This window comes from Triticum aestivum, chromosome 7B (assembly GCF_018294505.1).
Source record: "Triticum aestivum cultivar Chinese Spring chromosome 7B, IWGSC CS RefSeq v2.1, whole genome shotgun sequence".
NCBI classification, from domain to species: domain Eukaryota; kingdom Viridiplantae; phylum Streptophyta; class Magnoliopsida; order Poales; family Poaceae; genus Triticum; species Triticum aestivum.
In genome coordinates, this window is record NC_057813.1 from 471,759,998 (window position 1) to 471,785,200 (window position 25,203).

Below are 25,203 nucleotides of genomic sequence, written 5' to 3' on the forward strand. Positions count from 1 at the left end.
TTTACTTTCGGCCTTCTCCCGCTCTTTGTTCTCCTTGAACATGAGTGCCTGCCTGCGAAGTTCACGTGCATAGTCGTTAGGCAGATTCTTCGCGGCTTGGGACGGTGTGCTCAAAAATGACTTAGCCCACTTCTTTTGCTCATCAGAAAATACTGGCTTGGGCTCGGGCTCTCTTTTCTTCTTGCAGTCCGCCTTCCATTTCTCCAAATCAGCAGCCGCGGCCGCGTCGACTTCCTCGGCACTACGTTCCCAAGGCCTTGTGGGGAGAGGCTTCAGTGATGGCTCCGGTACCTTTGTGGTCTTAGGTACATAAGGGTCCGGGTTAATAATCCAGGACTGCTTCTGCTTCTTTGCCGGAGGTGGATTGGGGGGCGGCGTCTGATCACCCGCCGGACGAGGACTGGGGGGCGGCGGCTGATCACCCGCCGGACGTTGTGGACTGGGGGGCGGCGTCGGCTGACGTGACGGAGGTGTAGGTGAACCGCCACCACCACCACCACCACCACCACCGCCACCGCCACCACCAAGTCTTTTCTCCCCTTGGCGCCTCGCCTGGAAACTTGATAAACTTCTTTTGCCATAGAATGAAATGGCGCTTGACATCTCCCAGTCTCTTCTCCCCTTCAGGTGTAGCAATGTCAATCTCCAGGTCCTCAAACCCTTGGACTATGTCCTCCACCGTGACACGAGCATAGCCATCTTGAATGGGGTTGTTGTGGTGGAGTGCTCCAGGTAAACATGGTAAAGCACTGCCGATGGCTACCTTCATGGACATGTTCCCGATAGGATAATACAGATGACATTCTTTCATCTCCTTTATATCGTCCACGGGGTAGCGAGGAGGCTCCGGTGAAGTAATTTCGACCACCAGAGGCTCCGGTGCAGTAATTTGGACCACCAGAGGCTCCGGTGCAGTAATTTCGATCGTCGGTGCATCTGCACCAGCCGGTGGGGCCTCCGTGGAAGCCACGCTGCTTCTCCGCTGCTGGCTTCCGAGATCCGCTGGATGATCTTCATGCTGCACCCGAGCTGCATCTCTTTCGGCTACTAGTACACTCATGGTTTTCTTCATCACATCCATTTCCGATGCCAACCGCGCCACAACATCTGCTTCCCGATCCATCTTTCTCTTACGGCTTCTGTAACCGTACGGGTCATCGTTCTGGGGGAACCCTATTTTCCACGGAATGTGCCCCATGCCTCGTACACGTCCTCCGTGTTCAGGATTCCCGAGGGCTTTTGTCAGCGCGTCGTTCTCTCTGTTGAACTTGATCTTCCCCTGTTGAGCATCCCTCATTGCGTTAATAAGGGCTTGGGTGGGTTTAATTAATTTGCCCCGGTAAACACACTCCCCTGTCTCCGGGTTCAGCGTTCCCCCATGCCCGTACCACCAGCTTTTGGCCCTTGGGTCCCATCCCTCCGTACCTGGACGGATTCCTCGCGCCCTCAGCTCGTTCTCCATCTTCTCCAACCTAGGCACCCAAATGCGATACCCTCCTGGCCCCATAACATGATTGTACTCCTTCTTAGCCGCATTTTCCTTATTTTTTTCGATATTTGAATGAACTGCTCCGATTTCTTTTGCTTCACAAATTCTGGCCAATCATGTTTCAGTTTCTCATATTGTCCTTTGAAATCCGGAGTCTTGTTCTGCTTGACAAAGTCATGGGCTAGATTTTGCTTGAATTTCCGGAATGCGTCGGCCATCTTATGAAGAGCGAACTGTTTGACTAGCCTCCTCCTCTCCTTGTTTTCCTCAATCTTGTTACCCTCCTCATCGAATTTGTTGTATTCCGGAGGTAGAACGAAATGTTCCATAAGCTTCTTGAAGCAATCTTTTTTTGTTCTCTTATCGACAAAAGTGAAACCATCAATTCGTGCCTTCTTTGGCTCATTCCACTCCTGGACGGTGATCGAGACGTTGTCTCTAACAATGGCTCCGCATTGGCTGACAAACTTGGTGGCGTTCTTGCGGGGCTCCAGCGGCCTGCCGGTTGCACTGTCGACAACCTCGATGGTGCATGTTTCTCCTTGTTTCATCGTCTTGGTTGCGCCACGCTTTGACGACGTACTCGATTGTTTCGACGATCCGGCCGAGGGCTAAAATAAGAAAGAGTCGCGCGCGTTAGTACACACATATTTATTCAAATCAGTTAGTTTGTATCACCAGAGGCTCAATGTATATATATACCTCGGCGCCGGAGGTGGTTGCTACTTCCATTTGAAGATCGTCGTTTATCGACGTTTGTTCGGCATCATCTTGCTGACGGCGCCCTTCATCTTCACCGTCAAGGTTCAGATAAGAAGAGATATCATCTTCTTCTTCTCCGGTCGGCACATATAGAATATCGCCGTTTATGATGCCGAACATATGTGCTTCACCGTCCGGATCATAGTTGTCCATAATCGGGTCAGCTCTATCGTCCGCCATTATGTCAGTCCTGAAAACATGTAGTAAAAACAAATTAATTAAGTGAAGAAGGGGGGCGGTGGCGGTGGCGGTGGCGAAAGGGTGGTGGCGAAAGGAGGGGGCGAGGAAGGGGTGGGAGAGGGTGTCGCGGTAGAGCGCGAGACGGGGCGGCAGACGATGGCGTCACGGAGAGGGGAGGCGAGGACAACACATTTATAACCCTCGCCGTCCCCTCTCGATCCCTAAAAAAACACCGCACGCATCGCCGCCCCCCTCGCCGCCCCTCTCCGTATAAACAAATTGTCCGAACAGAGCTTGGAGTAGAGTGGCTAGGGTTTGGCCAGGGATGCGGATGGAGACGAATATATGTGGGATCGGGATGGCCCATGTGCAGGGCGGGGGGTGCTGGCCACACTCTTTTTTCTTTTCTTTTTCATTTCATTTCATTTTTTCTTCTTTCTTTCTTCTTTCTTTTTTTCTTCTTCCTTTTTTTTTCTTCTTTCTTTTTTTCTTCTTTCTTTTTTCTTCTGTTGTTTTCTTCCTTTTTCCTTTTTTCTTCCTTTTTCTTGTTTTTCTTCTGTTTTTCTTTTGTTTTCTTCTTCTTTCTTTCTTCTTCTTCCTTTTTCTTTCTTGTTTTTTCTTCTTCCTTTTTCTTTCTTCTTTCTTTCTTCTTTCTTTTTTTCTTCTTCCTTTTTTTTCTTCTTTCTTTTTTTCTTCTGTTGTTTTCTTCCTTTTTCTTTTTTCTTCCTTTTTCCTTTTTTCTTCCTTTTTCTTGTTTTTCTTCTGTTTTTCTTTTGTTTTCTTCTTCCTTCTTTCTTCTTCTTCCTTTTCCTTTTTCTTTCTTCTTCTTCTTCCTTTTTCTTCTTCCTTCTTCTTCTTCTGCCGGCGCGCGGAGGACGGCAGGCAGGGCCAGCGGGCGGCGGGGCGGCGGGCGGCGGGCAAGGGCGCAAGGCATGGGCGGCGGGCAAGGGCAGGGCACGGGCGGAGGCGGCGCTCACTGGGGACGGGGGCGGCGGCGCGCAGGGCTTCGGCGTCGGCGTCGGCGTCGGGGCAGGGCTTCGGCGTCGGCGTCGGGGCAGCGCTTCGGCGTCGAGAGAGAGGAGAATGGGAAGTGGCAAAACTGCTAAGTGCAGTATTTATAGACGCACCTTTAGTCGCGGTTGGAGAGGCGGACCGCGACTAAAGGTACCCTTTAGTCGCGGTCCGCCTCCCCAACCGGGACTAAAGGGTTTTGGCGCCGCTTCCGTTCCCGCGCAGAAAGACCCTTTAGTCGCAGTTGGGGACAACAACCGTGACTAAAGGGTACCCTTTAGTCGCGGTCCGCCTCCCCAACCGGGACTAAAGGTCTGTGCTAGAACTGGCGCGGTGCGGTGGGATGTTTAGTCCCACCTCGCTAGCCGAGAGGCTTCGACAGTGGTTTATAAGCGCGGCTGCGCTCACCACTTCGAGCTCCTCTCAAATGCAGGCTTACGGGCCTATTCTGTCACTATGTGCCTGTGGGCCTACTCGGCCTTCTGCGGGCCTGAATCCTGGCCCTTTAATGGGTTTCTAGTCGTATTCAGGCCGTGGTGGCCCAGTAGGTGGCATATTTCTTTTTTCTTCCTTTTTCCTTTTCCTTTTTCTTCTGTTTTTTTCTTCTGTTTTTTCTTATGTTTTTCTTCTGTTTGTTTTTTTCTTCTGTTTTTCCTTTTTTCTTCTGTTTTTTTCTTCTGTTTTTTTCTTCCTTTTTCCTTCTTTCTTCTTCTTCCTTTTTCCTTTTAAAATCAGAAAAATAAAACTAATTCATTTTAAAATCTTAAAAATACAATTATATATCAAAAAAATCAGAAAAATAAAACTAATTCATTTTAAAACCCCTTGAAGGTTTGACAAAAGGTTTGATACATCATTCAGTTCATCGACCAAATACAAAGTTTGGTACAATAAATTATTACACATCAATTCTTCCCTTGTGTCCCTGCTTGCTTACGATTGTGCCGTATCCATGGAGCATCCTCATCATTTAACTTAATGCTTGGGTCAATGTTCACTTTGAAGGGCGGAATTTCACCAAACATATTATAATCTTCTGACATGTCTGTCTTGTCCTCCACTCCCACGATGTTTCTTTTCCCTGAAAGAACAATGTGGCGCTTTGGATCATCGCATGATGTACTGATCGTTTTCTTATCTTTCCGTTTCCTCGGTTTGCTACTCATGTCCTTCAAATAAAAAACCTGAGCGACATCTTTGGCAAGGACGAATGGTTCGTCAAGGTAACCAAGATTGTTGAAATCCACCATTGTCATTCCGTATTGCTCGTCCACCTTTACCCCACCTCCTGTTAGCTTGAACCATTTGCACCGGAACAAAGGGACCTTAAAGGAGGAAGAAATCAACGATGCCCAAGGTACACGTTCTTCTTACAATTTGGCAAATGTACACTTTCAGTCTCATGTAAGCAGTGCGTGCATGCATTGTATCCCTTATTTGACAGTCCCGAAAGGTTACTAAGAGCAGGCCAATCGTTGATGGTTACGAAAAGCAACGCTCGTAGGTCAAATTCCTCTTGTTTGTGCTCATCCCACACACGGACACCACCCCACAGCTGTAAAAGTTCATCAACTAATGGCCTTAGGTACACATCGATGTCGTTGCCGGGTTGCTTCGGACCTTGGATGAGCACTGGCATCATAATGAACTTCCGCTTCATGCACAACCAAGGAGGAAGGTTGTAGATGCATAGAGTCACGGGCCAGGTGCTATGGCTGGAGCTCTGCTCGCCAAAAGGATTCATGCCATCCGTACTTAGAGCAAATCTTATGTTCCTTGCGTCAGCTGCAAAATCTTTGAACCATCTGTCGATCTTTCTCCATTGCGTTCCATCTGCGGTGTGTCTCAACTCCCCGTCCGACTTACGGTCCTCTTTGTGCCATCGCAACAACTTGGCATGCTCTTTGTTCCTGAACAGACATTTCAACCGTGGTATTATAGGAGCATACCACATCACCTTGGCGGGAACCCTCTTCCTGGGTTTCTGGCCCTCAACATCGTCACCAGGGTCATCGCCTCTGATCTTATAACGCAATGCAGTGCATACCGGGCATTCATTCAAATTCTCGTATTCACCGCGGTAGAGGATGCAGTCGTTGATGCATGCATGTATCTTCAGAACCTCTAAACCTAGAGGGCAGACAACCTTCTTTGCTTCGTACGTACTGGCGGGCAACTCGTTATCCTTTGGAAACATATTCTTCAACATTTTCAGCAAGTTTTCAAATGCCGAGTCAGCTACACCTGCCTCTGCCTTCCATTTCAGCAAATCCAGTGTGCAGCCCAGCTTTTTCAGACCATCATCGCATCCGGGGTACAGCGCCTTTCTGTGATCCTCTAACATGCGATCCAAATTCTCCCTCTCCTTTTCAGTTTCGCAGCGTCTCCGTGCATCAGCAATGGTCCGACCAAGATCATCAACGGGATCATCACGTGCCTCTTCTTCACCTTCCCCTTCACCTTCAGCATCCTCCATGAAAGTATCACCGAAATGAGCAAGATAGCTTTCATCGATGAAATCATCCCCTTCTTCATCTTCTTCCATTATAACCCCTCTTTCTCCATGCTTGGTCCAACAATTATAGCTTGGCATGAAACCGTGCCGAAGCAGATGCATGTGAACATCTCTTGAGGAAGAGTAACCCTTCTGATTCTTACAGATAACACATGGACAGATAACAAAACCCCCCTGCTTGTTCGCATTAGCCACTACGAGGAAATCTTTCAAACCCGTAGTGAACTCGCCGGAGAGTCGGTTACCGTACATCCATTGCCGATTCATCTGCATTATTATAATATAAAATATATAATTAACCATCATGCATTTGTTAAACTAACTAGCTACAAACAATATAAATTAAACAATGAACTGCACACATGCATATTTTATCAATGACACACATGCATGAAAGGTTCAAGTTGCTAACCGCGATCGAGGAGGAAAAAATAAATGAGGAACCTCAAGTGTGGCTCCAACACTTCATATCATGTTTGTTTCACCCTCTTAGGGCATTTCATCAAACACCTTGTGTGCATAAGAGGAACCAAAAGCAAACCTACACCCCCTTGTGAAGCTTGTGAAGAGAAGTGGCACCAAATGGCTAAGTGAGCGTGCTGAACTGGTATATATAGGGGAGGAGCTTTAGTCGCGGTTGGCCTGGCCAACCGCGACTAAAGGCCTTTGCGCACCTTTAGTCGCGGTTGGCCTGGCCAACCGCGATTAAAGCCCCTCACGTGCACCAGCTGGCCACCGAGCGCCCTGGGCCCAGGCCTTTGGTCGCGGTTCGTCTGCCGAACCGCGACTAAAGACTTCATTAGTCGCGGTTCCTACAGTTTCGCGACTAATGGGGCTGGACGGAAGCCTCTTTTTCTACCAGTGATATATACATACATTTCTATCCATTTCTGCGGCAAATAATTCAAGGCGGAGAGGGTAGGATATAATCTTGGGAGTACCTAGAACTCATCTAGATGAGATATAATTTGTTCTCATTCATTTTGTAAACAAGAATAGATACAACCCACGTCAGCACACACGCATCTTATAGCATCACATGCAATGGCTATAAAAGATGAATGAGACCAAACTATATCTCATCTAGATGAGTTCTAGCAAAACTGTATAATCTTAATTTGGCACATATACATAACTAATCCAAAATGCTTACGGACACTAATTAAACAAGATTTCTAGTTGCCTAAAAAAAATGAGATTTCTAGCTGCATGCTCAAAATCATGTTCAAACCTTGCAATGGGACTGACTATGCGTCATAGCCATGCGACTGGCCACCGCATTGCTTGTACACATGATTTAATTAGTTTTTGGTAATCGATTTGTTTCTGAAAAGCTTTTATTTAGAGACAGGATTTTTGCCTCTCGGGTTCCATGAAGCCTGAATTTTTTTAAATAGTAATAATAAGTTGACCTTTTATGCTAAAAAAAAATCTAAAAAAAACTAGAGACGTATACTGCATGTGTGTAAATTTCATTTTTAAACCTATTTCAATGTGAGCTGTAAAAAAAACAATACCAATGACTTTTATATTGAATAGTACATGTGCTTAAAATGCATGATTTTGTTATTTTTGGGTCGCACGCATAAAAACATATTTCGCCATGAAAATATGCAAACAAGTACTCTACACATTTGTAGGTATGTGTGTATTTGTCTCAGAAAATTTTGAAACCTAAAAATAAGGGTTTTGGAATTTTCAAAAACCAGGCTCCATGGAGCTTTAGAGCCAAACACAATTTCCGTAGTTGTGCATTTCTGAAAACTAAAGGCATACACTTTTTAGTTGAGCATACTAGCAGAATATTTTTAATTTGACCGTGCTAGTAGAACATTTTAAAATAAAACTTTCCTACTATATGTAAATTATGTTCTTTATTAATTTAGAATTGACTTATTTAATGTTGTGGTTATTATTCAATATTTAAAGTTTATGTCTAGTCCCATATTTCAATTGAATAAAGTTGTGCAACTTGAATTAGCACACATGCAACTTGTTATTAGATCTTTTTTAAGCAAAACTATTTATTTTTATAATTTGTATTCCATTATTATTTATTTGGACATCCTTTTTTTGAAAAACATGTTTATTTTCGTATTTTAAAATATCAAATTCGCACTTTTTTACTTTGTGTAATTTGAATTGATGGCAGTTCATTTTTTTGTTATTACTGAATTCTTTTTTTAAATGCTGTTGAAACTGTTTAAATTTTATCTATCGATATTTGTAGACTTACATCTAGTTGCGGCGATCAACCATTACAGCTGCACTTTTGTTTTTGGCCCTTTGCCTTGTTTTTTTTGGCCAGCAGGTCAGTATTATACCCCTACTTTCTAAAACGGCCACCAGCTCATTATTGTAAGTTTTTTCAAATCTAGTAAAATCTCGGTCAACTCAAAACCGTACGGCCACAGACCATGTTTCGTTATTGGTTTGTGTCCGTGTCAACGGTTCATGGCTATACTATTACTACGTGGGCTGATGGTACAAGAAGCTTAAGTCAGCTGCATTTGCACTTTGAACAATTCACACCCCTACTAGAGCATATGGTAGGCAGTTTACATACATATGTGCAAACATCATACATACTATACGCAACCTTCATACATACTATACGCAACCTTCATCAATACATACAAGTCTGACGTGTATACATACGGCAGGGACCGGTCCTTCACCGTACATTATGTGGTGCCGGCCGGCTCCCCTCACTCCTTGAGACTAAGCAATTTCAGTCCAAATCGCATAGGATTATACATAGGCGCGGTATATTTTTTAGGTGCTTTGTCTCCACTACTAATTAAACAACACACTAAACTAATCAAAGGAACTGACACCATTATAGCCACTAAGTTATTACATTTCACAATTAAGTACATACTGTAGCAGATAACTCCAGACGTCGCACGGTGGTACTACAGGCTCTAGCTGTCCCCGCCGGCACCGGCACCGCTACCCGGTCCTCTCCTGTTACCGGTGGTGTTTTTCAGTATCTGCAAACGGGAGATTGGTCAGACTATGGAGGCCTCTCCCGCTTAACAAGATCACATTAACTAACAGATAATGTAATACTACTATAATTAATGAGAGGTGGCGATGTCAAATAATCTCATGTAGTACTTGTGCCTCGACCATATATGATTTCCGGTTAACGTACCTGTCTAAGCATTTGGTTCTCATTCTGCAGCGTCGAGAGCCTCTCCTCGAGCTCCGAGTTTCTCGTCTCCAAGTCCTTCACCTTCACCTCCAGCTCGCCCATGTATGCCTTCTTCCTCTCCCGTGCCTGCTGCGCCGACACCCGGTTCCTCAACAATCTAGATCAATTAGATTGTAGGGGACAATATAATTGTTGGGGTAAACAAGAGTTAGTGCACCTTCATTTCGTACAGTTACACCAAGATAATTCATGACTCTTGCTTAGTTTAAATGGATACTCCATGCTATGTTGTGACAAACATTCGGTAGCTATTGTGATAGGGAACATTTTATGACAAACCAACAAGAGCAATGGTTATCGATTTTCTTTATAAAAAAGCTCTAGCACTTCCATCTTTTATAAAAAAAATGCACTTCCATTTTTTGCAGGTTATCTTCTGAGCTACACGTTGAATGTATCTTGGGATCTCTTGCACATTGAACATGATGTAAAAGACGCCATAATTACTTCAAGCAGGAGAGGAAATGCGAGCGGAGAATCTTGGCTGCAGTGCTTTGCGAAATATAGTGTCAGCAATGTGTGTGATTGATTGCATATGGTGTCCCAGCTGATGCTAGAAATGAGTACCTTTACATTTGGGAAGAAGTCACCATAAAGAGTGTGGGGAATTTTTGCAAAGCTTGTGATTGAGATCTTCAGAGATGAGTGTTTGAGAGCACCCAATGCAGATGGAATTGCAAGGTGGGCGGAGATGGGTGCATCAACATGGTTCATGGGGATGCTTGGGTGCATTTATTCCATGCACTTCAGATGAAAGAATCGTTCGACCGCATGCCATGGGAAATTTACTTAGCACTAGGATGGTCCAACTATCATACTTGAAACTATTGCATCACATGATCTATGGACTTGGCTTGCTATTTTGGGATTCCGGCTCTCACAATGAACTCAATATCCTGCGAAGTTCTCTTCCTTTTGCATGGCTTTCTACTTGAATGCTCCCTTGCAACTTTGTAGTCAACGGTTAATTACCAGTATGATATGGGCTACTACCTTGCATATGGCATCTATCTTTCATCGTCTACATTTGTGAAGACAATTGCATATCGTCATGAAAACAATAGAGTTCACTTTGCCAAGGCTCAAAAAGCTCTAAGAAAGGAGGTTGAGAGAGCTTTTAGGGTGATTGTCTGTGGGCCTGCTAGATTTTGGGACCAAAAGGCAATGTGTATATCATGGAAACATATGTGATCGTGCATTACATGCAAATAGAGAATGAGATTGTCCAAGAGACTTTGAGTATGATTATGTGGGAACAGATGTGACGGTTGAGCAACATGTAGACAAAACCCAAAGATTTCTTGAAGAGCATCGAAAGATCGAAGAGAACTAGATGCATGAGCAACTTTGAGATGACCTTGGGAGCGCATCTGGCAACTTCATGGGCACTAGTTCATTCCTTCACATCATATATATCTTTGGATTATTTTCTTTCAAATACAATGGAACCGTGTGTGGTTGAAACATCAATGTTTAGATTAATATGATGTGAAAATGTAGTTGACATGATGTTTATATTCACAAGGGATGAGAAATAGGAAGAGAAAAATTAACGGGAGTTAAGATAATTGGAGGCTGCCAAAAGAAAGCTTCCCAATACCCATAATTTTGCGGGAACGCTGGAACAATTGGGGGTTTGAGATTTTAGTTTAGGGTATCAGCTAGAGTTTCTCTAATCTCCTCACGATCATTTTGTTCTGTCTTCCTATATTGTCAGACTTATGCTATTAAATATGCATCCATTTCATTATCTCCAAACAATCCAAAGGGCACAAACCAACTAGCTAGAGTGGTGGATATGCCTAACGTTATTGTGAGAAGATTGGAAGATAGCGTCCCACCACTCATTGATATATTGAAACATGGACCAACAATTATTTTATGTTGCTTCCTAAACTATTGGAGCAACTAGTCCCAGACCGTGTGAGCGAAAGGGAAAACCAAACAAAGGCGAATGGTTGTGTTGTGCTAACTCAAGAAAATTCGACAAAGTTGTGGTATATGGCCAAACTAGGGTCACTGAGTATGTCGATTGCAAGGACTGTCCCATGCAACACAAGCCATGAACACAATCTATGCTAAGATTTACCCATGCCTTCTAGATCTTACTCGTGGGGAACTTTGGTTGTCTTCTACGAAATGCATGCGTAGACCTAGTACCAGATTATTAGTGCTCCAATGGCATTTGATCGAGTCACTACTCGATGGCACCAGATTGACTAATATTAGGAGGATCCACTGGATGGACTACATGAATTGATTTGTGTTAGTTAATCTGGAATCTTGAAGAGCTTTGAACATGTCCACAGAGTTCCCCATTCCTCGCCAGGTTTCCATGCCCAACACTACAATTTTACCATGATCCCCAAGTGTATCTTGATCAAAGGGAAGAAAAGTGAGATTTATGTATCATTGGAAGGTAACTATGCGCCTAACTAGTACCTTTCTAGGTTCCTCCATGAGTGTTATGACAATCCGCTCAATGTCCATTTTGCTGGGACAACCACGCCATGGATCTTGGGATGATAGACCCACCATGCCATTGTCATCCACTTACATATGGACCAATAAGCCATGGTGATCGAAAGAATTAACTAATTGGCAAATGGCATGGACGATGTGAGAATATGGTAATCATCCTTTTGGAATCTTCTATAGTGAATAGGAAGCCAAAATATTGCCAAAGTCGGCAACCTTTGGTGATGAGGATACCGGGGAGATCCAAACCATCACATCCGCCTAGAACTTCTTTGACTTGATCATATTGGTGGGCAAGCCCATTCCCATGTCCATAGCAATCTTGAAGTTCATAGCTTTTGACTTTGGCTCATCGGGTTGGGACAGTGCTTGTGCCATTTACATATATAAAGAATTTGGTTGCCATGGCAAGGATATATGGGCTTAAGAATCTCCCTCCCAATGGGCAGCTAGAGAATCCTTTGCAGGAGAGGATTGCTCTACTTGGATTAAACTCACCTCCTACCAAAATATCAACTGAAATGTTTGAAGTTACTCAACATGATTATCAACATGTTGACTTAAAGTTCTAATAACTTGCAAATTCTAGCTTTGTGCTTATTGGTAATTTGAGTTATTTATCTCACTTTTAATTGGTATTTCTTAGGTATAATCAGGAAATAACTATTTCTATGTCACTGCTAAAAACCAGTTAATTGGAACCTAACAAATGTTTATGCTCCATGCCAAGACGACAAGAAAACAGAAGCTCTTCAAGATTCCAGATTAAATGTTTATGTTCCAATTAACCAGTTAATTTGTTAGAGTCCAACAACTACCACATTGGAAGGTAACTATGCGCCTAACTAGTACCTTTCTGGGATGTGAAGGTAACTATTTCTATGCCCAGAAGCAATGTGGTTCGGTTTGAAAATTGGTGGATGGATCATGATAGCTTCTTACCCTTGGTTGAGTCGGTCTGGAAGCAAAGTATTCACTATGCAGATGCAGCAAAGAGGATTAATGCAAAAATGAAAATCTTGAGAAAAAGTTTGAAAAACTGGGCCAAAACACTCTCCAAACTTAAAGAGGATATCTTATCACTCAATGCTCTGATTGCTATGCTGGATACTTTAGAGCAATCCAGAGATTTATACCCTTTTGAATCCTCTTTTAGATCGGCTCTCAAGCGTCACTTGGAGAAACTGCTCTCCCAGCAGAAGGAATATTGGCGGCAAAGAGGCAAGATTAAATGGGTAACCTTAGGCAGTGAAAATTCAGATTTTTTTTCATGCTTTAGCCTCTGTTCAGCACAGACATAACTGCATCACTTCTCTTGTTGGCTCTGATGGTGTGGAGGTTTTTGGTCATGAGGCAAAGGCTAAAATACTCCATGCGGCTTTCAAAGAGAGGCTGGGACAATCCGATTCCTTTGATATTCCTGATGATCTGCTGAATCTTATACAGGACCACAGTGACTTATCTTTCCTGGAAAACCCATTTACCAAAGATGAAATTGATGTTGTAATTACAGACTTCCCTTCTCACAAATCTCCGGGGCCGGATGGATTTAATACAGATTTTATCAAGAAGTGTTGGCCCATCATCAAGCAGGACTTTTATGACCTTTGTGATCAATTTCATAAAGGACATTTGTGTCTTCAAAGCATAAATAGTTCCTTCATCACCCTAATTCCGAAAAAAGTTGATGCATCAGGAGTCAACGACTTCCGACCTATATCACTCTTGAGTTGCACTATTAAACTCTTGACAAAACTGCTGGCTAATCGATTGCAGTCTATTATTTTGGAATTAGTTCATACTAATCAATATGGGTTCCTCAAATCAAGGACCATCCAAGACTGTATTGCCTGGGCATATGAGTTTCTGTTTCAATGCCATAAAAGTAAGAAACCAACTATTGTGCTAAAGTTAGACTTTGAGAAAGCCTTTGATAAGATGGAACATGGTATGATTCTAGCAATTCTTAAGAGAAAAGGTTTTGGAGACACTTGGTGCTCTTGGATCAAGCAGATTCTTGGCTCTGCCACATCATCTGTTCTCCTTAATGGCATTCCTGGAGTTCAATTCTTATGCAGACGAGGGGTGAGACAGGGGGACCCCCTCTCTCCTTTGCTCTTTGTTTTGGCGGCAGATTTCCTACAAACTATTCTCAATGATGCAATGCATAGAGACCTCATTCAGCCACCCATTCGGTTTCAAACATGTCCAGATTTTCCCATTCTTCAATATGCGGACGATACTTTGATTATTATGCCTGCTTGCCCCAATCAGCTGGAACATCTCAAACACCTTCTGGGCATTTTTTCTAGGGCCTCCGGTCTCAAGGTCAATTTCCAGAAATCCAACATGATTCCTATCAATGTGGCTGAGGAACAAATGCAATGTCTATCTGCTATCTTGGGTTGTGCAATTGGTAAGTTCCCGTTTACCTATTTGGGAACACCCCTTAGCTTTACTAAACCAAAACTGGAGCACTTCATGTATCTCATTGAGAGGATTCAGAAGAGGCTTTCCACATGCTCTAAGTATTTAAGTTATGACGGGAGACTACTTATGGTCAATGCAGTCTTTTCCTCATTGCCAACTTTTCTCATGAGCTGCTTGCTCCTCTATAAAGGTATCATTGAGCAAATTGATAAATATAGAAGGCATCTTTTTTGGAGATGAAAAGACCTTGAAAAGAAAAACCCACCTTTAGTCGCATGGGATATGCTCTGTCGACCCAAGAATAAAGGTGGTTTGGGTATCTTAAATCTGTGGCTCCAAAACAAATGTTTACTAATGAAAATGGTGCATAAATTCATCAATCATGCAGACATTCCATGGGTCAATTTGGTTTGGGAAATATATTATCCAGAGGGACTCTCGCCAATTAATACTCAGACTTGCTCCTTCTGGTGGAGGGATTGTCTTAAGCTTCTACCCGATTACAAGAACCTTGCGGTCTGTTCCTTGTAGGATGGAAAATCTCTCTCCTTTTGGTCAGATATATGGGATGATCTACCCAAAAGGGAGTTATGGCCACACCTATTTTCCTTCTCACCGAATCAGAATATTTCTCTCCACAGGTTGGGCAATTTGGAAGATTTAGTTACACACTTTCATGTTCCTTTGTCAGAAGAAGCTTATGAGCAATTTCAACAATTGGAATTACTGTTGCACAATACTGGCCTAGTTTCAGAGCACGATATCTGGCAATTACCACAAGGAGCCCATGCTTACAGCGTCTCTAAGACATATAAGCTGCTAGTCACTTATCCAGAGCCCATTCCAGTCGTGAAATGGTTATGGAAAACCTGCTGTCAACTAAGGCACAAAATCTTCTACTGGCTTTTGATATTTAACAGATTAAATACGAGAGCTATGCTGCACCGGAAAAATTTCTTCATTGAGGATTACACCTGTGTTATGTGTAATCAACACTCCCTGGAAACAAGGGATCATCTCTTCTTCCAATGCCCATATGCCCAGCTCTGTTGGCAATATGTGTGCCCCTCATGGCAGCCCCAGAATACAAATATTCAGGAAGAAGTGGCGCATCTCAAGCATCTTATCAATTTGCCTTTTGCTCTGGAAATCATCATTCTGGTCTCCTGGGCAATATGACAACGCGGAATGATATCATTTTTAAAAAGATTCCCCCAAATCTATATACTTCCAGGCGCAAATTCAAAGAAGAGATGAAATGGCTCACTCATAGAGCACGAAGACAGGATTATTCTGGCATGGCGGATTGGGTTGCAATGTTCAGATAACTTGCTGATCCAGTTGGGTGTTTTTGCTGCTTGTTTTCCTTGTATGTATGTATGTATGTATGTATGTTTTTTTTACCTTTCCTAGGTTTTCTTTTTCGTTCTGATGTATAGTTTTTTTCTCTCTTACATGGACCTTTGTATTCTTTTATTTGAAAATTAATAAAAATACGCAGCAGAGTCCTGCTGTTTCCCTCAAAAAAAACAGTTAATTTGAAATTTTCATGCAATTGCAAAAAGAATAAGAATGTATTGATTGGATGGCTATTAGTAGTTTCATAAGAAGTACACCCTCTATCTGTCAAAGAAGTGTTGTAACTTTTGCCTCAAGTCAAATGGTGCAAAGCTTGACCAAGTTTATAGGAGAGAAAAAAAATCAACAATTACAATACTAAATCAATTGAGTTGTAGTCACCCCTGCTTAGATTGGACGTGAAGTGAGTAATGGTGTACACACGTACAATATATTCATGTTTAATAAAACAATTAATAATCTCAAATTCTAAGAAGGGTTACCAAGATGGTGATCGGATCTGAGGTAAGATTCCACACAATAGCCCGGTGTTCTAAACTGCGGGTTATAGCTAGGAAGATGTATTTAATTCTATTGAAGCCTTAGCTAGTTTTGAAAATGTATGATGATTTCTAGAACTTACTATTTGTCTATGCAAACTATAATCGACATGAAAATTAAATAAAATTAATTGTCTAAAATAAATCACTACATATATGTCTTGGGACAAAGGTTGATTATAATCAATACGCATTATGATCAACTTATGTCCTAGGTCATATAGATCAGCTCACCGCAACTCTGGTTTATATCCAACATCCGTAATACTTGACCAACTAGTTACAAACAGTTGAAATGTTAATAAACTATATTAAGAAAAACTTCACTTTTTAATTGAAATATCATCGTTGAGTTACGTGGGCAAGTGTTTGGTCAAGGGTGGCGCGTAGGAGTACCATATATACCTTTTGAGTCGCCGGTGTTCCTTGTCGGCCGGGCTGCGGCCGCGGCGGCGGGAGCTGGCCTGGGCAGCCGCCGCCACCGACTGCGCGAGCTCGGACGACGTCCCGGCGGCCGCTGCCTCCCTTCCCGACGTCGATGGTCCTCCCTGGTCCAGCCGGAACTCCGGCACCCTCCCTATGTCGTCGTCACTGTCCATCCCTACACGCGCGCGCTTGTTCAGCTAGCCTTCAAGCCAATTAGCAACCATAGCTAACTAGCCTCGCATGATCATGCATGGACAAGATCTGGGCTTGATTGTGTAGATGCATATATGCGTGCATGAGTGTACGAGTACGTGCCTTCCTTGGAGTTGGAGCTGGACGACCTGTCGCTGCTGGAAGGCGGCGAGCTCGTCGTGGTGGCCGTCTGATCTTGCATTTCTTCCCTCTCCTGCGCTTGTCACGGGGAGATCTTATCAGTTGTGTGCACGTTTCTCTGTCTCCTCTCTGATTTGATCTCTGATTGGCTGTTCCTTTGTTGGCTTGCTTGAAGTACTGGCAGGCATGGCCAACTCTTTGTTCCCAACGCCGCAATGCCTTATTGCTGGTTAACCCCTATGGTTGCACGTATATATTGCTCGTGTCCTTCTTTTTTGCATATAAAGCCATCTACCTTCTCCGGTCCTAGTACTACTATTTTTCCATTATGGATTATGCCATGTTATACTATGTATGCTTAGCCTACTTTGGTGTTGTAGTGCATTATGATAATTTGAATTTGTATTAAAAAAACATGTTCTGTTAATACTTGGCGGACCAGATATTTTCCATTTTTTGTGCATATTTTTCACGACAAATTGTGAAAGTAAGTGCAACAAAGCACAATTCAACAACTGCGGTCTTCCTACTAGCAGAGGAGCCAAATCAACAACCGCAATCCTGCTTCCAATTTCATCTCAACATGAAATTGAAATACACACATAGTGCCCCCATCCTGGTTTATTCCCCCCCCCCCCCTATATTCTGGGTCAGACTTTGACCATCTATATAACTAATATAAAAACATAAAGTATATGCTACAAAAAGTAGTACACTGTTGGATTTGTATTTGAAAGAGCTTTCTGACAGTATAATTTTTCTAGCATATAGTTTATATTTTATTAATTAAAATTTTAGGTCAAACAACCAAAAATAAGAGGGGGCTAATAAATCCGAATGGAGGGAGTAGATAGTTATCACAACAATTGGTAGTCTTTTAGTTCAAGAAAAATGATTTCTAAGGAAATGGCCCTTGCTTAAGCTTAATTAGAGTTTTCTTTTATATTGTGACTAGTGAATGCATGCTTGCTTGTTTAAACACAAGACAAAAGGCGAGGAGTAAGAAACTACTAGAAATGCCATGTGTGTTGAATGAAAAAGATGAGAATTAGACAACATAGTGACTTTGATGTTATAGCCAAATTAAGCTTCATTGGCATTGATTTACGAGCATAGATACAAACATTAAGTGTGAAAAAAATATTCCAAATCCTCTAAAAACACCGGAAAATAAGAATACCAAATTTCAAGCTAGCCCAACAATTCAAAATGTCCCGCACCAAAACTTGCACTGGATCATTTGTTTCAGACAAGGTATCACGGTATCACGATCGTGATTGCACATGTGCAATGATTTTTTTTCCCAAGTATAGTGCATAATCCATTATAATAATTATATTTATTGTATGATCCACGATCCATCATTGCCAAGCCAAATAATGCCAGCTCCAACAGTGACCGATGGATCTTCATGTAAACATACTAAAGAACTTCTAAGGTGCCGTTCATCATTTCTCAAAAAAAGTTAGACCTTTATGCAAAAGTAGAGCACTTTTCCCCTGTCCACGTCCAGCTTGCCGTTTTGAGGCCGAGAGGGACTCTGTCCAGGCGTCGGGGTTCGGGCTCCAACCCCAGCCGTCCACCCCGCCCACTACCAGCCCGATCGCACAGCCGCTGGCCCTCCACGTCTCGGCGCGCCACGCCAGGCGTTGGCCGCAGGTATCCACCGGTCGCGAGCCCCGCTGCGTGGCCGCGTTCCCGGCCTCGCAACCCCAGCTCGCCTCGCCGACGCGCGGGCCGCTAGGACCCCGGGCCCGGCGCTCCAGCGGCACGGGTGGGCGTCCGAACGCGGAGCTGCGGAGGCGCGCGGGGTAGGCGAGCGTAGCGGCGTAGGCGACTCTGCGCGTGTCTCGTCCGGTTTTTATTGCAGGCCTTTTTCGGGGAGCAGCGGCGTGGGCCGCGTGGCTCGTCGTCCGCCTCGTGAAGCGAAGGGAGACGACGGTGGATGGTTCATGGTGGATCTCAATTCTCGTGCGTTGTCGGTGGTTGCGAGATAGACTGAGAGGGTGCTTGGATACATTTTAGTCCCATGACTAAAAGTAGTGGGACTAAAACTTGCTAGCCTCACCCATGCTTGAATTCAAATACTAAAAAGACTAAAATGAAGTTATTGAGCATTTATTATCCTCCAAACCATCCAATCCAGAACTCGCATGTGCTAAAGGAGATGAATTAAATGAGGAGAGAGAGGGCTAATACATATTTTAGTAGGTTTCGTGTGACTAAAAAGTTTTAGCCTCAAGACTAGTTCTAGCCTCTTTTTAGTCAGGGGTGCTTGGAACTTTAGCCTCTAAAAGAGACTATTTTTAGTCAGACTAAAAATAGTCCCTTGGATCCAAGCAGGCCCTCAGGGGGATTGAGTATTTCGACTAGTACAATCGATGGTCACAATTATTATCACAACTTTGATCGAAAAATAACTCTACCAGAATCGTCATTGCATGCTCGATCGACATATCTTTGAAGTCCGCTCTAAATCGAGCCCACAAGTCTTCATACTTGACAGTTGGGATATTGGAGTCATGGAAGTTTCAGATCGTGCACTCCCTTTCGTCGCCGCCATTTGGTGCCATCTTCGAGACTTACCGCAGCGATTGGGCATTGGTCGCCTCCGTTGAGCCATTCCCGACCTCCCATGCTTCGCTGCAACCTCTGAAGGAAATATGCCCTAAAGGCAATAATAAAGTTATTATTTATTTCCTTATTTCATGATAAATTTTATTATTTATGCTATAATTGTATTAATCGAAAACTTAGTACATGTGTGAATACATAAACAAAATATAAGTGTCTCTAGTATGCCTCTACTTGACTAGCTCGTTTATCAAAGATGGTTATGTTTCCTAACAATAGACATGTGTTGTCATTTACAATGGACAAGACCCATTCGTTAGCTTAGCATTATGATCGTTACAGTTTCATTGCTACTGCTTTCTTCATGACTTATACATGTTCTAAGACTATGAGATTATGCAACCTCCGAATACCAGAGGAACACTTTGTGTGTTATCAAACGTCACAATGTAAATGAGTGATTATAAAGATGCTCTACAGGTGTCTCCGAAGGTATTTATTGGGTTGGCATAGATTGAGATTAGGATTTGTCACTCCGTGATTCGGAGAGGTATCTCTGGGCCCTCTCGGTAATGCTCATCATTATAAGCCTTGCAAGCAATGTGACTAATGAGTTACTTACGGGATGAACTATTACGGAACGAGTAAGAGGTTTGCCGGTAACGAGATTAAACTAGGTATGATGATACCGACGATCGAATCTCGGGCAAGTAACATACCGATGACAAAGGAAACAACGTATATTGTTATGCGGTTTGACCAATAAAGATCTTCATGGAATATGTAGGAGCCAATATGAGCATCCAGGTTCCGCTATTGGTTACTGAGCAGAGATGTGTATCGGTCATGTCTACATAGTTCTCGAACCCGTAGGGTCCGCACGCTTAACGTTCGATGACGAGTTGTATTATGAGTTATGTGTTTTGATGACCAAAGTTTGTTCGGAGTCCCGGATGAGATTACGGACGTGATGAGGAGTCTCGAAATGGTCGAGACATAAAGATTGATATATTGGACCATGTATTCGGATACCGAAAGTGTTCAGGGTAGTTTCGGGTAAAAACGGAGTGCCGGAGGGGTTACCGGAAACCCCGGGGGAAACTAATGGGCCACCATGGGCCTTATTGGAAAGAGAGGAGGGCCTCCAGGGCAGGCCGCCCCTCCCCCCCTAGCAGTCTGAATTGGACAAGGGAAGGGGGGGGCGCCCCCTTTCCTACTCCCTCTCTCTCTCCTTCCTTCTTCCTCTCTTCCTTGTGGAGGAATCCTACTAGGACTAGTAGTCCTAGTAGGTCTCCCTCTCCTTGGGCGCGCCCCTAGGGCTGGCCGGCCTCCCCCTCCCTCCTTTATATACGGAGGCAGGGGGCACCCTAGAACACACAAGTTTCTCTTAAATGTGTGTGCTTCCCCCTTCCACAGTTACATGATCATATCACCGTAGTGCTTAGGCGAAGCCCTGCGCCGGTAACATCATCATCATCATCGCTACGCCGTCGTGCTGACGGAACTCACCCTCGTCCTCAACTGGATCAAGAGCACGAGGGAATTCATCGAGGTGAATGTGTGTTGAACGCGGAGGTGCCGTATGTTCGGTACTTGGAGTGGTTGGATCGCAAAGAAGTTCGACTACATCAACCGCATTACTAAACGCTTCTGCTTTCGGTCCATGAGGGTACGTGGACACACTCTCCCCTCTCGTTGATATGCATCTCCTAGATAGATCTTGCGTGATCGTAGGATTTTTTTTGAAATTACTGCGTTTCCCAACAGTGGTATCAGACTCGGGTCTATGCGTAGATGTTATATGCACGAGTAGAACACAAAGAGTTGTGGGCGATAATAGTCATACTGCTTACCAGCAATGTCTTACTTTGATTCGGCGGTATTGCTGGATGAAGCGGCCCGGACCGACATTATATGACCGCGTTCATGAGACTGGTTCGTGCTTCGCACACAGGTGGCTAGCGGATGTCTATTTCTCCAACTTTAGTTGAATCGAGTTTGACTACGCTCGGTCCTTGTTGAAGGTTAAAACAGTACACTTGACGAAAAATCATTGTGGTTTTGATGCGTAGGTAAGAATGGTTCTTGCTAGAAGCTCGTAGCAGCCATGTAAAACTTGCAACAACAAAGTAGAGGATGTCTAACTTGTTTTTGCAGGGCTTGCTGTAATGTGATATGGTCAAGACATGATGTGATATAATTTGTTGTATGAGATGATCATGTTTTGTAACAGAGTCAGCATCTGGCAGGAGCCATATGGTTGTCGCTTTATTGTATGCAATGCAATCGCCATGTAATTGTTTTACTTTATCACTAAGCGAGCGATAGTCATAGAAGCAATAGTTAGTGAGACGACAACAATGCTACGATGGAGATCAAGGTGTCACGTCGGTGACAATGGAGATCATGACGATGCTTCGGTGATGGAGATCATGAGCATAAGATGATGATGGCCATATCATGTCACATATTTTGATTGCATGTGATGTTTATCTTTTATGCATCTTATTTTGCTTAATACGGCGGTAGCATTATAAGATGATCCCTTAATAAATTTCAAGGTATAAGTGTTCTCCCTGAGTATGCACCGTTGCTACAGTTCGTCGTGTCGAGACACCATGTGATAATCGGGTGTGATAAGCTCTACGTTCACATACAACGGGTGCAAGCCAGTTTTGCATACGTAGAATACTCGGGCTAAACTTGACGAGCCTAGCATATGCAGATATGGCCTCAGAACACTGAGACCGAAAGGTCGAACGTGAATCATATAGTAGATATGATTAACATAGTGATGTTCACCATTGAAAGCTACTCCATCTCACATGATGATCGAACATGATTTAGTTGATTTGGATCATGTGATCATTTCGATGACTAGAGTGATGTCTATCTAAGTGGGAGTTCTTAAGTAATATGATTAAATGAACTTTAATTTATCATGAACTTAGTCCTGATAGTTATTTTGCATGTCTATGTTATTGTAGATCAATGGCCCGTGCTACCGTTCCTTTGAATTTTAATGCATTCCTAGAGAAAGCTAAGTTGAAAGATGATGGAAGCAACTATACGGACTGGGTACGTAACTTGAGGATTATCCTCATTGCTGCATAGAAGAATTACGTCCTAGAAGCACCGTTAGGTGTACCACCCGCGCCAACAACTGCAGACATTGTGAATGCATGGCAGACGTGTGTTGATGACTACCCGATTGTTCAGTGTGCCATGCTTTACAGCTTAGAATCGGGACTTCAAAGACATTTTGAACGTCATTGAGCATATGAGATGTTCCAAGAGTTGAAGTTAATATTTCAAGCAAACGCACGAGTTTGGAGATATGAAGTATCCAACAAGTTCTATAGCTGCAAAATGAAGGAGAATAGTTCTGTCAGTGAACACATACTCAGAATGTGTGGGTACCATAACCACTTGACTCAGTTGAGAGTTAATCTTCCTAATGATAGTGACATTGACAGAGTTCTTCAATCACTACCACCAAGCTATAAAGGCTTCGTGATGAACTATAATATGCAAGAGATGAACAAGACAATTCCCGAGCTCTTCGCAATGCTAAAGGCTACGAAGGTAGAAATCAAAAAGGAGCATCAAGTGTTGATGGTCAACAAGACCACTAGTTTCAAGAAAAAGGGCAAAGAAAAGAAGGGGAACTTAAAGAAGAACGGCAAGAAAGTTGCTGCTCAGGAGAAGAAACCCAAGTCTGGACCTAAGCCTAAAACTGAGTGCTTCTACTACAAAGGGACTGGTGACTAGAAGGGAACTGCCCCAAGTATTTGGCGGATAAGAAGGATGGCAAAGTGAAAGGTATATTTGATATACATGTTATTGATGTGTACCTTACTAATGCTCGTAGTAGCGCCGAGGTATTTGATACTGGTTCTATTGCTCATATTTGCAAATCGAAAAAGATGCTACAGATTAAACGAAGATTGGCTAAGGACAAGGTGACGATGCGCGTGGGAAATGGTTCCAAGGTCGGTGTGATCGCCGTTGGCACGCTACCTCTACATCTATCTTCGGGATTAGTTTTAGACCTAAATAATTGTTATTTGGTGCCAGCGTTGAGCATGAACATTATATCTGGATCTTGTTTGATGCGAGACAGTTATTCATTTAAATCAAAGAATAATGGTTGTTTTATTTATATGAGTAATATCTTTTATGGTCATGCACCCTTGCTGAGTGGTCTATTTTTTTTGAATCTCGATCGTGATGATACACATGTTCATAATATTGAAGCCAAAAGATATAAAGTTGATAATGATGTTGGAAATATGCACTAGAGGCAATAATAAATTAGTTATTATTATATTTCCTTGTTCATGATAATCGTTTATTATCCATGCTATAATTGTATTGAAAGGAAACTCAGATACATGTGTGGATACATAGACAACACCATGTCCCTAGTAAGCCTCTGTTGACTGGCTCGTTGATCAATAGATGGTTACGGTTTCCTAACCATGGACATTGGATGTCGTTGATAACGGATCACATCATTAGCAAAATGATGTAATGGACAAGACCCAATCCTAAGCCTAGCACAAAGATCGTAGTTCGTATGCTAAAGCTTTTCTAATGTCAAGTATCATTTCCTTAGACCATGAGATTGTGCAACTCCCGGATACCGTAGGAATGCTTTGGGTGTACCAAATGTCACAACGTAACTGGGTGGCTATAAAGGTGCACTACAGGTATCTCCGAAAGTGTCTGTTGGGTTGGCATGAATCGAGACTGGGATTTCTCACTCCGTGTGACGGAGAGGTATCTCTGGGCCCACTCGGTAGGACATCATCATAATGTGCACAATGTGATCAAAGAGTTGATCGCGGGATGATGTGTTACGAAACGAGTAAAGAGACTTGCCGATAACGAGATTGAACAAGGTATCGGTATACCGACGATCGAATCTCGGGCAAGTATAATACCTCTAGACAAAGGGAATTGAATACGGGGTTGATTGAATCCTCGACATCGTGGTTCATCCGATGAGATCATTGTGGAACATGTGGGAGCCAACATGGGTATCCAGATCCCGCTGTTGGTTATTGACCGGAGAACGTCTCGGTCATGTCTGCATGACTCCCGAACCCGTAGGGTCTACACACTTAAGGTTCGATGACGCTAGGGTTATAAAGGAAGTTTGTATGTGGTTACCGAATGTTGTTCGGAGTCCCGGATGAGATCCCGGATGTCACGAGGAGTTCCAGAATGGTCCGGAGGTAAATAATTATATATGGGAAGTCCTGTTTTGGTCACCGGAAAAGTTTCGGGTTTTATCGGTAATGTACCGGGACCACCGGGAGGGTCCCGGGGGTCCACCAAGTGGGGCCACCATCCTCGGAGGGCTGCATGGGCCAAGTGTGGGAGGGGACCAGCCCCAGGTGGGCTGGTGCGCCCCCCCCCCCAAGAGGCCCATGCGCCAAGAGATAAGGGAAAGGGAGAGTCCTAAAGGGGGAAGGCACCTCCTAGGTGGCTTAGGGAGGATGGACTCCTCCCTGGCCGCACCCTTCCTTGGAGGAAAGGCCAAGGCTGCGCCCCCCCTCTCCCTTGCCCCTATATATAGTGGAGGGGAGGGAGGGCAGCCGCACGTGAGTCCCTGGCGCCTCCCTCCCTCCCGTGACACCTCCTCTTCTCCCGCAGGTGCTTGGCGAAGCCCTGCAGGATTGCCACACTCCTCCACCACCACCACGCCGTTGTGCTGCTGCTGGATGGAGTCTTCCTCAACCTCTCCCTCTCTCCTTGCTGGATCAAGGCATGGGAGACGTCACTGGGCTGTATGTCTGTTGAACGCGGAGGTGCCGTCCGTTCGGCACTAGGATCTCCGGTGATTTGGATCACGACGAGTACGACTCCTTCAACCCCGTTCTCT

The 25,203-nt window shown here is 43.8% G+C and overlaps 1 protein-coding gene across 1 annotated transcript; it reads right to left on the minus strand.

The window, feature by feature from the left end:
* Positions 1–8,546: 8,546 nt before the first annotated feature.
* Positions 8,547–16,896, minus strand: LOC123162655 (transcription factor HY5). The gene is made up of 4 exons (XM_044580438.1): positions 16,722–16,896; positions 16,386–16,581; positions 9,115–9,271; positions 8,547–8,950 (listed from the first exon to the last, which is right to left on the minus strand). Exons 1-4 carry the CDS (start codon positions 16,798–16,800, stop codon positions 8,882–8,884), a joined length of 501 nt encoding a protein of 166 aa, XP_044436373.1. The 5' UTR covers positions 16,801–16,896; the 3' UTR covers positions 8,547–8,881.
* Between the last annotated feature and the right edge of the window lie 8,307 nt (positions 16,897–25,203).